This window comes from Marmota monax, unplaced genomic scaffold (genome assembly GCF_021218885.2).
Source record: "Marmota monax isolate L192 unplaced genomic scaffold, Marmota_monax_Labrador192_F-V1.1 WCK01_AAM20220418_F8-fsc00127, whole genome shotgun sequence".
NCBI classification, from domain to species: Eukaryota; Metazoa; Chordata; class Mammalia; order Rodentia; family Sciuridae; genus Marmota; species Marmota monax.
This window is the reverse complement of record NW_026692894.1, coordinates 2970468-2987087: the sequence shown is the minus strand read 5'-3', so window position 1 is coordinate 2987087 and position 16620 is coordinate 2970468. Positions and strand designations below refer to the sequence as shown.

Sequence of the window (16620 nt, the reverse complement as noted above, 5' to 3'; positions counted from 1 at the left end):
CCGAGTGGATAAGTCTGTTGGTGATGCTTTCTATTGAATTATTAATTTGGTTTATTGTTTTCTTTGCTTCAAGGATTTCAGGTCCCCATGCCACTCCCCCCCCACCCGAATATCTCTTTCTTGAAGTAATCTTTTGTTGCCTATATTTCATCTCTTATCTCTTTGTTGGAGTGATCATTTTTTGGCCTATATTTGCTCTCTTACGTCATTCTTTACTTCACAGATCATTTTAATTATGTACATTCTGAGCTCCTTCTCTGACATCTCTTCTGCAATGGATTCTATTATTGTAGCATCTTGGTTTGTTTTAGGCATTTTCCTTCCTGGTTTTTTCACATTGTTCGTGTGTCTTCCTCTCTTGCCGTGAGGATCGAAGATGTTTCTACCCTATAAACTTCTTTATAGTGTCCCTTCAGGGTTCCAATACCTCTCCTTTAAGGGGAAAATCAATATTAACAGCACCTAATACAAACAATATGCAGCCTTAAACCAAATAGCTCCTGTTTAGACAATTACAGTTTTGTTGCAATGAACAGAAATGATATGTTTGGTTAATATCTACAATATCAACAGTAGGTTCATCAAAGGGTCTACAGTTTCTAATGGTGGCCAAAGCAGGTGGTATATGAGGTAGGAGGTAAAAATACAGAGGTATTAGATCATAGGAAGAGTGAAAGAGGAATCAAGAAAAGGTGGCTATTATGTAACCAAGCCTGCAGGGACCTTGGTGATGGTCTTCCCAGATCCTGGCTGTTGTGTCTAGATGGAAGCAGCCATGTCTCTAGTTGGTGGCGGTGGCAGCATCAAACTTATAGGTACCTTGATGTTGGGCTTCCAGGGGCCTAACCAGTGTCTTAAGATGGAAACTTCCCCAACTTAAGATGGTGGTGGTGGCGTGCAGGTAACCCAAGATGGCGGTAGAGGTGTCCCAAGATGGAGGTAACTGCTTTCAGAGATGGGGCTGAGAGGGCAGGCCACCCTGTAATTGAGCCAAAAAGGTCCAGGGGTGGCTGAGATGCTCAGATTTTCTTTTCTTTCTTCCTTTCTTTTTGTTTTTTTATAACTTTATTATTTATTTATCTTGTGTGTACGGTGCTGATGAAGGAACCCAGGGCCTCACACATGCTAGGCAAGTGGGCTACCACTGAGCCACAGCCCCAGGCCCCGAGATGCCCAACTGATTTTGCATGCACCAATCTCTGGATTCTTTTTTTTTTTTTCTTTGTTAGAAACAAACTATTCATTTGAGCCACTGTTAGGTATCCTGTTATTTCACAATGGTTCCATGATGTTATGGTTTAGATGTGAGGTGTCCCCCCAAAGCTCATGTGTGACACAATGTGAGACAGTTTAGAGGTGGAATAATTGGGGTTTGAGAGCCTTAACCTAACCAGGGCATCAGTCCCCTGATGGAGAAGTGGGACATGACTGTAGGCAGGTGGGCTGAGCTTGGGGGGGGCGGGTCACTGGGGTGTGCCCTCGTGGCTTGTATTCTGTACATGGTGAGAGAGTCTGTCTCTCTCTGCTTCCTGGTGTGACGTCCTGCACCACTTCCCTCCACCACACACTGCTGCCATGATGTTCTCTCTTGCTTTTGGCCTGGAGCAATGGAATTGGCATCTATGAGCTGAACTTTTCCTCCTCTTCTTGATCTTGTAAGGTCTTTTGGTCACAGCAGAAAAAAAAGCTGACTAAAAGACACAATTTAAAGAAAAAAATATGCTCAAGGCTTATTTGAGCTGGAAGGACAGGAGCACACTCCAGTTATCTCAAGTAATTGGGAACCTCTGTTGTAGGAACCCTGGGTCCTGGAGCAACCTAGCTCCCACCCTGGCCCGACTTTCCACTCTCCCCACTTGTCCCATCTTGGCTCTGCCTGCCATTTCTCTGCCTCGGGGCTCACCTCCAGGCCCTCCCCGTGGTATTGGGTCATGGCCCTCTGCTTTTTTCTGTTGATGTTTCCTAGTTCAAATCCCATGTGGAGGGGCTCAGGGTCCGTGAGAACATTTTCATGGTTGGCACTTTGCTGGTGTCTGGTGGGCCAAGAAAGGGTCAAGTGCCACCTTTTGCCAAGGGGACAGGGGTGCCACTTGTATGGGCATTACTTGGAAGGGGCAGACACCATGGCTGGTCTGATCAGGACAAGCAGTGACTGTTCTGTAATAAGGGGAGGGAGGGAGAAAGTATGAGATGTGTGTGAAAGAATGAACGTGGGGGGTATTATTTTCATGTAGGTGAATGACAGGTTCCCTCTACTCCAAGACCCAAAACAAAACACACCATCACCAGCTCACAGGGAGAGGTGAGGCAGGGGCAGGCAGGCTGCATCCTAAGAATATCCGGCCAAAATTATGGAATCAGCCCAGATGTCCATCAATAGATGAAAGGATTAAGAAAATGTGGTGTGTATGCACAATGGAGTTTTACTCAGCCATAAAGGAGAATGAAATAATTTCATTTGCCAGTAAATGGATGGAGAGGGAGAACATCATGCTAAGGGAAATAAGCCAGACTCAGAAAACCAAGGGTTGAATGTTTTCTCTTTTATGTGGAAGCAGAATAAGGGAAAGAAGGAGTTTGGATAACAGAAATAAATAGGGAAGATCAGTGGAGTGGAAGAAGGAGCTTGGGAGGAGGGGGATGGGAAAGGAGAGGAGATGCAGAATGGATCGAACAAAATCATGTTATGTGCATATATAAACATGCCACAGGGATTTTTACTCTGTGGGGCAGAAAGCACCAATCAAAAACAAATAAATAAACAAGCCAAAGGAAGATCAGTAGAGTGAAGGGGGAGGAAGGAGGGGAGGGAAAGGGGGAGGAGCAGGGACTGAAATGGAGTCAATCAAATTCCATGCATGTATGATTTTGTCCAAATGAACCCAACTATTAAGTATAGCTCTCATGCTCTAAATGTCCCAGCCAGGCGTGGTGGTGGCTGCACACCTGTGATGCCAGACTCAGGAGGCTGAGGCAAGAGGACTACAAGTTCAAGACCAGCCTTAGCAATTTAGCGAGTCTCAAAAAATAAAAAGGGCTGCTCATGTAGCTCAGTGGTAGAGCACCCCCAGGTTCAATCCCTAGTAACACACACAGAGACACACACACACATGCATGCATACGCGCGCGCGCGCACACACACACACACACACACACACACACAGAACATCCTGATGCTGTAACGAGTGCTGAGGAAAGCCACTATGTCTGTGACTTAGGTGTGGCCCTGACAGGAGGTGATGTGACCCAAGCCCATCTTCTCAGGAGTCCTTCTGACTCTGAACTCCCGAGGCTGTGTGGATCCTCTGAAGTTTCCTGGACAGGCCCCACCTCGCAGTGCCCCCAGCGCTCCTTGCTGGCATGTGGCTTGTTGTGGTTTCTCCTTGTGTTTTTGGAGAGACGGGGCCAACAGCACCCTCTACCACAGACTCGCCAGTTCCTGGCTTTCTCCAAGGTATTTTCCTGAAAGGCCTGGTGACCATCAAACCCTCTTCGACTGCTCTGGAGAAGCACAATATGTGCAGAGTCCTCTCATGGGCATCTAGAATGTCCATCTGCTGATGCCTGAGGACCCCCCGGGTGGGACAGAGCAATCTCTTTAGCTCCTAGTATCCGCCGTGGGTCTGGCCTCAGTCTGGTAGGGATGGTTGTCCTAGGGGAAGAGATGAAGGGAAAGGGGGGGGGGATCTATCTGCATGGGACACAGGGTGAGGCTGTGGTCAGAAGGTGCCTGTGACAGGTTGGGGTAGGGGTAGGACTGAAGCCTCTGTCCTGGGGTTCCTCCCTCCCTCAGGTCCTGGGCAGGAAGTGGTGCCAGGTTCACTGCGGGCAAAACACTGCGCTCATCGTGGACCATCTCTCGATAACCTCCGGCACTAGCTGTGGCAAAGCGACACAGTCCTGCAGAGTAGGTCAGAATGATGGCCTCCTGCTTTCCCTGGTGTCCCTCCTGTGCCCATCTGGTCTCCTGCCTGTCTACTCTCTTCTCACATCTTCCTCTTACACTCAAGAGTTTCACAAACCAACCAAAGCAAAGCCCCTCGAGCCTCAGCCTGACCAGGATTTAGGACAGAGTCTTTGCAGAAGCATGTCCAGTTCAACAGGCAGGACTTTTAAACCCCTAAGGCCTCAAACAGTGGAATCCAATGGGGGAATCAGAGGGAGATGCTGACTCCTGAGGTCCTCGGAGCTCTCTGCACCACCGGAGCCCTCTTCCTCCCCCCGCCCTGGCTCCTTTCCTGTACTCAGGCTGTGCACGCTACCAGAGGGTCCTCTGTGTGCTGGGACCTGTCATTGGGTTTAGGAGGAGCGACCCCACAGACTGCAAGGCCTCTGCTGCCCAACACTTCCCTACGTGGGCACCCTCTGCTGGGCAAGGGATGGACAAGGACATGATTTATGGTTCCTTTCAGGGAATTATTGCTGCTAATGGGCAGAGACAATCTGAGCTTCCCAGGAGGGGAGGGCAAAATCAATTAATGGAGAATCTCACATGGCCCGGCTGGCTGATGGCTGAGTGCTGTCTGACATCCGGAGGTGATAAGGGGCTACCTGAGGCTGAACTAATAGGGAGATTGGAGGGAAAAGGCGAAAAACAGAACCCCCAGATCAATTCCATGTACAATGGGCAGAGAATGAGAGTAAATAGAGAGGCCTGGCCCGGGCCTCCTTCCATCTGAATGAGCCCTGAGATAAGGGAGAGGACCAGTTGCCCCCACCCCTCCGCCATCGGACATAGGTATTCACTTATGGAGTCACACCACAGACATCCGCACAGATGCAAAAGGACACTTTCTAAAACAGAACCACAGGCCCCAGGTGCGTGCCTTGTAGGGGAAAGGGCAGGTGAGAGGAGGAGCGCCCTTGGTTTCTGATCCTGCCTCCCTAACAGCCCACCTAATCCCACCTCGTAGCACCAAGCAGCAGGTGCTAGTCGAGGGTGCTGGGGCGCCTGGAGGTCCCCAGGGCAAAGGCGTAGGAGTGCATCCTAGTGGAGACAGGGGAGGTGCCGCTTTGCCTGGGTCTCTTTCTGCCCTGGAAACCAGAGAGAAGGATCTCAGAAGAGGTCCAGCTCACTCCCTGACCATCAGCATGACGTGGAAGCTGGGGCTGATTCGAGGGAAAGCATCCAATCGAACGAGCAAACACACCTGTTATTGATCTTGTTCAGTGATTGCCAGTGGGTTTTTTTTTTTTTTTTTGTAGGGACAGGATTCCTTTCCCTGAGCCTCAGTTTCAAGTAGTTAAGAGGGGACTCTGGTTGAATGGGGGGCTCCCATTTTCTCCCTCCCAAGACCTTGATTTTGAGAGCCCCACACCCAGGATTCTGAAACGGGCGCCGTGGCCTATGTTGGGCTTCCTCCGAGCAGATCCTGAGACACGGCGTGGGTGTTGAGCTGGGAAGTGACCTCAGAAGCCCCGCAGGGAAGTGGGACGGGGAAGGGACAGTGACTGCATGGGTGTGTTAGGGACAGGTGACTGCCGTGGCTCTGGGGCTCCACCCGCTGGGATGCCAGGGAGACTGGGCAGAGCACACCCCAGGGTGGCCCACAGAGGGGTCAGAGGCTGGAGTGCTCAGCCTCCCTGGTGAGGTTTGTTCTGAGGAGCCGACTCCTGTTCTGCAGCCCGGGAGGGAGCCTCCAGGTGGAGAGCGGGTGCTCAGGGCGGGAGGCCGTGGGTGCAGCTGGGCGCTGACCCTGGAGCTGCGCAGGCCTGAGGAGGATGGGGATGTGGGCAGGGCCCTGACTGTCACTCACTCCAAGTGTTCCACCCCTTTTCTTGGTCACTTGGTTTGCCGCTCCTGCAGGGATACGGTTCCTTTGTGACCCTTGAAGGAGGGCTGGCCAGTTTGTCCAGGCACAGTAGACAGACCAGAGTGGGAAGGCCGGCCCCCTCTCTCATGGTGGCACTGGAAGCCCACAGCACTGAGTCCCCTGCATCCTCTCACCTCTTCAGACTCTGGAAGAACCCAGAGCCACAAGAGGCCCTGGACTGAGGCAGCCAGAGCCCGGGAGGATGTGGACCAGGATGTGGATGAGGGGTGAGGACAAGACAGACTTCCTCTCGGTCCCTGGGAGAAGCAGGGCCTCCCCAGGGCCTGGGAGGGATAATGAGCTGACCCACTGAAGGGCAGGGACAGGGTGGGGGTCGCTCTCAGGCACGAGTGGGTCTTGGGTCCTGGTAAATATTTTTTGTGGCACTCCATCTATATAAACATTTTTTTTAAAATGTTTTATTTTGAGACAGGGTCTCACTAAGTCCTCAGGGGCCTCTGTAAGTTGCTGAGGCTGGTCTCGAACTTGCCATCTTCCTGCCTCAGCGCCCCCAGTTGCTGGGGTTACAGGCGTGCTCTGCTGTGCCGGCTGCTAGGAGCTGTCTGGATGGATGACGGGCGTTGACCACGCCTGGTCCTGGCGTGGAGGGAGACTTCGGTAGTTTCCAGCAAAGCACTCACAGCGTAGGTTCCCCTAAGGTAGGGGGCCGAGGGCAGGAGACCCTCTTGCTTTAGTCTAAGGACAGTGATGGAAAACACAAACCCAGGAGATTGTTTTAGAGAAAAGATGACAATACCCCACAATATCCCTGGGGCCAGAGAAGGACCAGGCTGGCCTGGGGAAGAGCTGCCTCTCGAGACAAGGGGTCAGTTAATCAAGGGGTCAGAGCCTCCCTGCTGCCTGCTCTTTGCCGTGTCCCCTCCGGGGCTCACCCTGCTGGCTGGCAAGGGGCCATGGGATCCCGAAAGACAGCAGTTCACTCAGGAGCGGCTTCCTCTTCCCAGGCTTCCAGGGTCACTCAGGGCCACACGCAGAGGCCACTCTCCATGCAGCAGGCGGAGCTGCATTAAAGGAAACCCTGCTGCCCTCACAAGTTCTCCCTGTACGTTTTCTGCTCCCACCATCCACAGCCAGCCTCTCTGCACTACCATGCCTCAGGGCCCTGACAGCCCCGGACACACGGAACCTCTCTCACTCCACATTCTCATGTGGCCCAAGTCCCCACAGATCCCCTTTGCCATGCCTCGTGTCCCGTGCTTCTCACGTCACAGAACACCTAACCCTAGTCCTAGGGCTTCCTCCTCTGCCTGCCTTCCCATGCCCGGTCCCCGCTCTCACGTTCTTACCTGCTGACAGCAGGCCTAGGCCCATCTCGTCCCACCCTGCCTCCTCCTTCACTCAGATTCTCTTGTTTATTTATGCCCATCTCCCTGGTTAGAAGGTGAAGGCTGGCACATTCTCTTGTCTTGGTCACCTCTGACTCCTCAGAACTTAGCATGGTGGCGGTTCATCCTTGTTCAAGGGATGACTGGATGAAAGAGCCATATAAGGACCTGCGAGGGGCCTCCCTCTGCCTGTGTGTCCACATGTATCCATTGCACTGTAAAATGTTCCTTTCCACTTATTCTAGCGTCCGTGTCTTTCCTGGGGTCTGTTTCTTTTTCTACTGATCATTTTTAATCTTCAATAAAGGCCATGTTTTCTTGCATCTATGCATGTCTAGTAATTTTTGCTCGACTCCAGACATGTGACAACTTCTACATTGTTGGATGCTGTGTTAAAAACAAAAAAACCCAAAAAAACCCCAAAACAACTTTAAATATTTTGAGCATTGTTTGGGGGCTCAGTGAAGTTACTTAGAACATTTCTGGAAACAATGTGACCCTTTTCAGGTTTCGTTAGGTGACCAGAGTCATATTCTGTCTATGGCTTATTTGGTTCCACTTCCAAGGCAATATACTTCTGTGTCCCTGTTCATTAACTCTCGAGAGGTTTCTCCACCCTGGCTATTAGGAACATGAACTATTCCTAGACCCTTGTTAATTCTGGAAATTATTCTGCCTGCTCCTTTCTCGTGTTTTTTTTCCCCTCCCTGGATGACTTCCTCACATGCATATATAGATCTGTAGTTAGTTGGGGACCCAAGAGTGACCCTCTGATGGTCTCCAGAGCATGTGCTCTCTCTTTTTCTTCTTCGCCTCTGAGTACTTGCAAATTGAGGCTACTCCAGTCTCCCTGGACTCCTAGTTCCATTTCTTTGAGTCAAGCAAACCCCTGGGCTTTTCCTAGCTTTCCCCTTTGGAGCGCAGTCTGTAGGCAGTTTGTTGGGACCATCTTAGGGCTCATGTCATTTGCTTCCCTTCTCTTGGGGTCAAAGTCGTGTACTTCCTACTATCCAGTGTCTAAGAACCATTGTTCTGTGTGTGTCCTGCAGCTTTTAGTCATTTAAAGCAGGAGAGTAAATCAGGTCCCTGCTGCTCCGTCATGTTTGCAAGTGGTAGACCTGTTTTCATATACGACCAACTCTAAGATGCCTTTCAACAGGCAGCAAGAATAGATTGATGGACTGGGGTGTGGCTCAGTGGTAGAGCACTTGTCTAGCACGTGAGAGGTCCTGGGCTCCATCCTTAGCACCACATAAAAATAAATAGAATAAAGGTATTGTGTTCAAATACAACTAAAAAATAAATATAAAAAGAGATATTGAGCGTTTCTCTGTAGTGAGGATTTCTTTGTAGTAAGACATTCTTTCTAGTCATGCACTGTTTTGGGGTTTAAATATTGGTATCAGTCGGCTATTGTTAGAATTAAGGCTTGGTAACAAACCAACCCAAGTCTCAGTGGCTTATGCCAAGAAGCATTTATTCTTGTAAGTCAGTAGGTCTTTGGGTCAGCTGTGATTCAGCTGATCTGGACTGGGCTTCACTGGGAAGCTCTGTTCCAGTCTGGAGACAGCTCAGATTTCTTCTCTGTATGTTCCAAGGTCCAGGTTGAAAGAGCGGCAGCTATCCAAGATCTGTTCATCTCAAGATATCGCAAGAATGAAAGAAATCACAGCCTAACCCTGCAAGCTGTTTCAAGCTTCTGCTTATGTCATCCTAAATACACGTTATGTACACAGGGCCAAAATTTAAAAGGCAGAGAAGTATACTCCAACACACGAGGCCCCGACAAAGCTTTGGATGCCAATTCTATTCTAGCTGGTGAAGAATGAAGACTCGTTGTTCAGGGTACCAGTTTCTCTATCTGCTTTTTAAAAGTCCCTGTTGGCTAGAGCTGAGGAAGCTCACCAGCACCCCCACCCCCACGTCCTGTCCAGGGAACATAGAGCCAAGGGAATTCTGGCTAGGACAGGGCTGGAGTCACCCACCCGGCTGCTTTCCAGAAACATTTTGAAACACTCTTCATTTTGCCCTGAGTGAACTCAGAGACTTCTTATTATTCCTGGTGCCCCTGAGCCCAGTGGACTGTGGGAGCACCCTACCTCAGCATTCGCCTGTTCCTCCCATCACAGAGGCCAGCTGCATCCTTGGGTGCAGATGCATGCTGGACTACCATACACCTCCCCCAGGCTCAGCTTCCCCTGGGAGGAACAGGGACCAGGGACAGGCCTTTTGGAGTGGGGAGCTTCCTCACCAGTTCCCATGCATGCTTTGCAGATGACTAGATCAGCAAGATCCAGTGGCCCCAGATTACCTGTGTGTTTTTCTCTCTTCTCCATTTCCTCCCTGCCCATAGTGACTGTTCCAGGAGGCTGGTTCACACCCTGCATGGGGCCGCACCACACATCTCTGTCAATAAAGCCTTTGGATCCAGGAGATAACGTCTCAGCGGGAGAGCTAAAGTCAACAGACTCTAGCCAGCTCAAGGCGTGCCAGGAACACTGGTGCTGTTTCCAGAGAGTGTGCTGGCAGGTTCCATACCATCTTCAGGACTCCTGAGTGTGTGTGTGTGTGTGTGTGTGTGTGTGCGCATGCACATCAATATGTGTGCACCATGGGCTCTCGGAGAACCTTCTAGAATCAGGTCATCAGGGCTCTGGTCCTCCCCTGGTTCTACAGACTTTACTGAGGACTTACTGTGTGTCCTAGAATCACGAGGACCAGGAGGTGATCCTCACCACATTGGGACTCCCTCACTGAGCCAGAGGGAAGTACAGGGACCTGAGAGCAAGCTGCATTCTGGTTCTGTGAACGGAGGGACTATTTATTGAGCACCAATTCTGTGCTGGGACACAGCAAGGAGCAAGAGGAACAGGTCCCTGTGGTCCTGGGGCTTTCAGTACTAGCGGGTGGCAGGCCATTTAAAAATAGGCGAGAAAAGAAGGAGAATATGTCTGTTGGTGATGAAGAAAATGAAACAGTAAGGGGATGGGGGTCCCTCTGGGTGGGGTGGTGAGGGGGGGGCTCTGGCCACTAGCTGGCTGTGGAGCAGCAAGACGTGTCTCCCTTTGCTTCAGCTTTCTAATGGTGTGAGCCAGGGCGTGACCTAGAGCAGCTCTGCAGGCCTGGCTGGCTTTGAGATGGAACACATCCCTCTCCTCCCACATGACTCTTTTTACCCAGTTCTAAAAGACAGAAAAACCCAAGCAAACCAATTATACGTATTATCTCTCTGCTCTCCCTCCAGGGTCACCAGATCCTCTACTTAACAGCACAGACTCTAGGAGCACGGGACAGGCACTTTTATTCAGGTAGCCTCCTTTCCAGGGCCACCCCCCACCCACTCTCCACTCCCCTGCCACCCTCCAGCTGGAGCTAGGTTGCAGCCCGGATGTAGGCTGTAGTCCTCCCAAGTCTCCTGCGGGCTGGCCCCATCCACGGGTATGCCAGTGCCTGGAGTGCTGGGCAGTTCACTGAGACAAGACCCTGGCAGCCATGCTTTCCCTGTGTGAACAGGGAGTTTGGCTCAAATCCTGCAAAGCCCCAAGTGGCTGGGTGGAGGCTGAGTCCTGTGGTGCCCGAGCTGCCCTCTCTCAGATCTTGAGAGCTGTCCACTCAGATAGAGAGGCCATCAAGGTGCTCTGCCATGCACTGCCTTGCCTGGGGCTCCCAAGTCCTGCCTGGATTGCCCGTAGCCACTCCTGGGCTTCTAAATTAGGGGACAGGCCAGGCCAGTGGGCTGGTAAAAGCTAAAATGAACTAATTATTATCCCCCACATCATACCACGGTGGGCTTCCCTTGCCACTACGTTATGATCTCATAATCTCAAAGGTTTGTCGTTATCTACGCGTGACGTCACTGAGAGTGATCTGAAGCCTCATCCTGCCAGCAGCTCCCGGCATTACCTGGCTCTGCCGGCCGCTCCAGCAACCACAGGAAGGATGTCACCTGCAGCCCTGGCCCAGCGTCTCTGACCGCCCCCAGAACAGCATCCCTAAAGAAACACAGCTCCCCTCCGCTGGGTTCAAGTTCATCAGCTGCTCCCAGCCACAAGCAAGAGGCCGTGACTCTGTCTGCACTTCATTCTTGAGGCAGCACATGGCTGGACTCTCCTCAGAAAATCAGTTGCTTCCCAGACCTGGAAGGAGACAGGATGCTCTAGGTTAGGCTGTGCCTGAGGCACAGCAATGAAGGGGGGGGGGAGGACTGTGGGCCACTCCCCCGGGGGCTGTGTCCTGCCTCACAGAACTTCATCTCCGAGCTGGAACTCCGTGTTGGGCTGCTTTTCGTCACTGTGACCAAAATACCTGACAAGGACAACTTAGAGGAGGAAAGGTTTATTTTTGGCTCATGGCTGCAGAGGCTCAGTCTGTGCTGGGTCAACTCATTGCTCTGGGACAAGGTGAGGCAGCCCCTCAGGGGCCAGGGCCAGCAGAGGAAAGCTGCCAGCTCATGGCCACCAGGAAGCTGAGAGAGGGGGGAAGGGCCGCGGGGCAGTGGCTCTCTTCCAGGGCAGCCCATACGGCCCCACCTCCTCTAGCCATGCCCCACCTGCCCACAGTTACCACCCAATTAGTCCATTCAAATTAGGAGGGACTGACTAGGTGACAGCTGGAGGTGACATTCATAATGTAACCATTTTACCTCTGAATACTCCTGCATTAACTCAGGCGCTTTTGAGGGACCCCTCATATCCAAACCATTAACACACCCACATTAACTTTCCCAACTTCATGGTTCTCACTGATGCCCTTCTCAGTCCCCGAGAGAGTCCCTCCTTGCTTTTTGCTGAAGATATTACGTTATTTCAAGATGGTGCCTCCTGGCCATGTGACCCTCGTCCTGCCACCTCCTGTAGCTGGTTACGGAGAAGGCTTACTGGATTGGGAACTGTAGGTCCTGAGCTCCAGCCAGGATGGTCCCCAATGTGTGTTATGACTTTGGGTAAGTCACCTCAGTTCTTCTGGCCTCACATTCCTCACGTCCTGATGGCCAGAGCAGAGGATTCCTGGACAAAGCAAGGAAGCTAGCTTGGCTCTTTGCTTCTCAAAGCGTGGTCCATGGACCACAGGCACTGGGATCCCTGTGGAGCTTGTTAAGGGATGTGGTCTGGGGCTCCATCCCAGACTTACAGGATCAGAATCTGTACTTTAACAAAATCCTTAGATTTACTGTCACATAAAGTGTGAGTTATAGGCAGCTTATCTGCTTAAAGTTTGGCTAATACGATAAGAGCAACGGGGAATTTATGGGCTCCTTAGGTGAAGAAATGAATAGAATGCTTTTTACACAATTGGAGGTTAGGGAGGTTGAGGGGTGAGGCCTGTCGGGAAACAGGTGAGCAGGCAGACGCAGCTTCCAGGTGTGGCCAGGGGTCCTGGCAGTGGGCAGAGTATGGGCTTGGACTGCCTGATACTGGAGAAGACAGATTCTCAGTGGCCCGCTGCTCATGGGAGGTATGGAAGGAAGAGGATGAGAACACTAAGGCCACAAGTCCTGGTCCTGCAGGTCCAATGCTGTGTGCAAGGCCCAGCTGGCCTCATTTTTAAGGCATCTGACCTGTCCTAATGGGATCCTAGAATGGGAAGGGAGAGTAGGCAGGCAGAGCGGAGGAAGGTGGTGGACCCAGTCACTCTGGACTTGTGGCTCTTGGCTCTGCTGCACCATGGGGACTTCTGGGCAGCCTTGGTAATCCTGATGCCCAGGCCACACACCTCCTCACTGTTTCAGGATCTCTAGGGGTGGGCCCCGGTGAGTTTGATGCCCAGCCAGGGTGGAAACCCACTGCTTTTGTCTCTAGTCCAAGGACTGGTGGGGGCAGAACTAGGCACCACGGGGCATGTAGTGACCGATCAGGCCTGAGGCCTGATGTTTTCCCTGCGCACTGACGAGCACGGGGCCAGGATTAGTTAACCAGGAGTCTGAGCCGGTCCCCACCTAGGACAGTCCCCGACCTCCACGGGCACTTGCAGCAGGGACTGGGGTGGGGAAGGAGTGCTACAGAACAGGGCTGGGAGCATGTGGCACCCCAGGACACAGCTCCTCATGAGCACAGACAGCAAGCCATTCCTTTCATTTGCTCCCTGAGATCAAGTGACAGAGCTCTCATTTTGTATTGGGATTTGGATTTACTGCGTGTTCCCAGAAGGGCACTGCCACAGACACACCATTAAAAAAAAGTCACACTCTTGGGTGTGGGACCGGTCCTCACAGAGAGGCCTGGTCCCTGCGAACTCTCCGGAGCTTGGCGGTTCCTGGGAGACTGATGTGGGCATTATCTCTGGAGGGGCTCCCACCGGGCAAGGTAGAGTCTGTATGTGACAGACACTGAGGGGTGGGGACTGCCCAAGGCCACACAGGGTAGAGAGGTTTGAATTGAGGTTCCTTCCTCCCTGCCCCCTGCTCTTTCACTCCCCAAGACTCCTGGACACAGGCAAGAGCTGAAGTTTTCCCCGAGGACTTGGAGACCCCTGGCAGGCCTCCTCCTGCCACCTTGGGAGAAGAGGGGCTTGAGGTTATCTGGTCACCACATGGTTCCTTTCTGGGTGGAAATATGTCCACACTCAGGAATTAAGGGGGCTCTAGGAAGGGGTTAATCTCATTTCCTCAGACGTAAAAACCATCCTTGGCAGTTGGAAGCGGCAGATTTGACTCTGGATGACTAACGCCCCTTGTGGGGGACATATACCTGTCCTCACGTGCCCCTGGCAGGGATTTAAAGTGCTCTGCAGCGTTTCCCCGAATCCTAAATCAAGTCTATTCATCCCGCGGCTGGTGAAGCCTGTGAGCGGAGGGGCTCGTGTTAAATCGCCCTCTCTGGGCTCCTGCTCCCAGCCCACAGTCACAAATTCCCGGTAATGAGCACGGCTGAAGAAGCCATGACAGTGCTGCACGCTAAATTAAGAGTGGGGCCCAGGGCAGGGGAGTGTTTGCTTTGGCTGTGGTGCCTCCTGGGCTCCGTGTTGCCTGGCAGGGTGGCCTGATAAGTGGGCCGCCTGTGCAGCGCTGGGCGGTGGGCCCTGGGCCACCTGCTGGCCTTCGTCCTGACTGCGGGCAAGGGGCTCCTCATCACCCCCTCATCTCCCTTTGTCACTTAGAAACCAGAATCATTGTATATTTTTTTCCTTTTAAGACTGAAAATTGGATCCTGGGATTTTTGTTTGTTTGGATGAATTACTTCCCGGCTACAGGGTGGCTGGAGGCACAGTCACCCCTGCACCCATCCTGGTCCCTCTTCTTGAGGACAAGAGGTCAACTCCCTGTAGCAGAGTGGCACATCTTGGTGGCGGTGACTTTTTGAGGCCCCATAGCGCAGTGCAGAGAGCAGCAGCCTGGGCTACCCTGCCTCTGCCAGGCACTAGCTGGGTTGCTTGGGCAGGTTCTTTGACTTCGAAATGTCTTTGTCTCCTGTGGTCAAAGGGGGAAGGTATCTGGGCTCTGGATGCCGCGTAGGAGTGTGGCGAGCATCAGATGAGATCAGGTAACTTGAAAGACCACAAATGTCAATTCGCCATCGAGGTTCTGATGAATGTGCCCCCGGCTGCAGTGTCTGCACTGTCAGGGTCAGTGCCCCAGGAAGACGCCATCCTGACAGAGACCTTGGGTTTGCACCTGTTCCTCTAAGAGAGCTGGATTACATCTCCCTGATGTGAACTTGACTGCTCACTTGCAGGCCTCTTGCGGGGAGGGATGGAGGTTGACCTCTGGAGTCTGGGACCAAGGGGAATCCAATGGCGGCCCCTTCCTCCTGATGACCCGGAGACCGCTTCTGCTGACTTTCTCAAGGAAGTTTCTCCAGCAAGTCTCCCCTGTTCCCCACAGCACCCGCTCCTCTCCCCACTGGCCACTCCTTGACATGTCTTCCTAGTCGCCACTTACAGTGAGCAAGACCCACCCCTGGCCTCCTGCCTCCCTTAGCTCCAGCCTTACCCCTCTGTCCTCCGCTCAGCTGGCCTCCCTGGGGGGTTGCCTCTGCTCACTGCCTCAGCTTCCTCCCCTCCATTCTTTCCTCACCACACCCAGGTCCCACAACTACTGTCTGTGACATTCCAAAGAGCCAGTGGTCAACACCTGCCCTTCCTCCCTCAACCTCTCAGCACAGTGGACACTATAAGCATCTCTCCTTGGAAGCCCTTCTTCTGCAGACCTCCTGAGGCCACACACCTCTCGCCTGCTGTCCCTGCTCCGACCCTGGAGGTGCCTTCTTGGGGTCTCAGCTTCCTCCCCACCTTGCAGGGTTGGGGCTCCCCAGGCAGTTCCCTAGCAATGGGAACAGCTCTGTGCACTCCTCAGAGGAGACCCCAGCCCGCCTCCTGCTCTAAGCACTTCCAGGCATGATGGCTTCCTATTTCTTCTTCTAGCCTTGGTTCTCTCTTGAGCGCCTCGTGCTCTGCGGCCTCCTCCACGTCTCCTCTGGGATGTCAGTGGTAGCCCACCGGAATTCGGTAAGGCTCCCGCCCTTCCCTCTGACATCTCCTCGCCTCTCACGTTCCAATAAATGGCTCCACCATCCTCTTAGCTGCGCAGATGGAAAGTGCAGGAGATGCCTGACTTCCGTTTCCCCTTCCATCTCGTGTCCAGTCTCCTGGTGGCTCTCGCCCCTTGCCTGCACCTTTACAGTCGTCGCCTGTAGCGGGTCGACTCCTGGTCTGCATGGTGGCCAGGGCAAGCTTTCTCAGGCGTCTCTCAGATCCCGTCACTCCCATGGTCACAACCCCCCCAGGGGGCTCCCGCGTACCTGGATAACATGGCCCTGCGCGGCTCCTGCCCTCCAGCCCTCACGCCTCCTTCCCTCCCAGGCTTTCCACCTTCTGCCCTTCTGCTTGGACTGCGGCTCCAGAATGTCACATGGCTGCTGTCCTCATTATTCAGCCACGAGTTTAGGGTTCTCTTCTCCTGAGAGGCCTTCCCACCTACAGTCTTCTGAGCTGCTGTCCACGACACTGTCTCACATCACCTCCTCTGTCTGTTGACGCGCTCATTGCTTATCTCCTGCACCCCCACAATGTCAGTTCTCCAGGGCGGGACTCGACTTTTCCTGGTGTCGTCCCAGCACTAGCAGTAGAACCTGGCATACAGGAGGTGCCTAATAAGTAGTGTTTGTTGACCGGCTGGCTGCTCACTGTTGTTCAGTGCCCGACATATATCATCACAGTATTTTAGGCACCGATGGGGCCTTTGAGATCACCAAGTATGATTTTCTTCTCTTTTTTAGACAAGGAAGCTGGGGATGAGAGAAGGTGAAGATGTCACAGCAAGTTGGTGGCAGTGTTGGGCTATCACAGGCCTCAGAAAAGACCTGATGAGGTGCCAGTGCCGCTCTTCCTGGTGGCAAAGGCAGCACAGGAAGCAGGCTGGTGCCCAGTGAGGGTGCCCGCTTGCTCCTGGAGAGGATGGCAAAGGCCGACCTGGGCTGTGGTGCTGTGACATGTGCAAACCAGAGAGAGCAGTGCAGCAGCTGAGG

The 16620-nt window shown here is 52.8% G+C and overlaps 1 protein-coding gene across 3 annotated transcripts in view; it reads right to left on the bottom strand.

The window, feature by feature from the left end:
* Nucleotides 1–7752: 7752 nt before the first annotated feature.
* The window catches only part of Kif6 (kinesin family member 6), a 410513-nt gene continuing 401645 nt past the window's right edge, over nt 7753–16620 (bottom strand). For 2 of the 3 annotated variants that reach the window (XM_046450779.2, XM_046450780.2), the window contains one exon: nt 7762–11295. In XM_046450779.2, coding sequence (XP_046306735.1) covers nt 11279–11295 — 17 coding nt within the window. In that variant the 3' untranslated portion in view covers nt 7762–11278. Of the gene's footprint in view, nt 11296–16620 lie in introns of all 3 variants that reach the window. The other variant, XM_058581414.1, reaches the window with a different exon arrangement.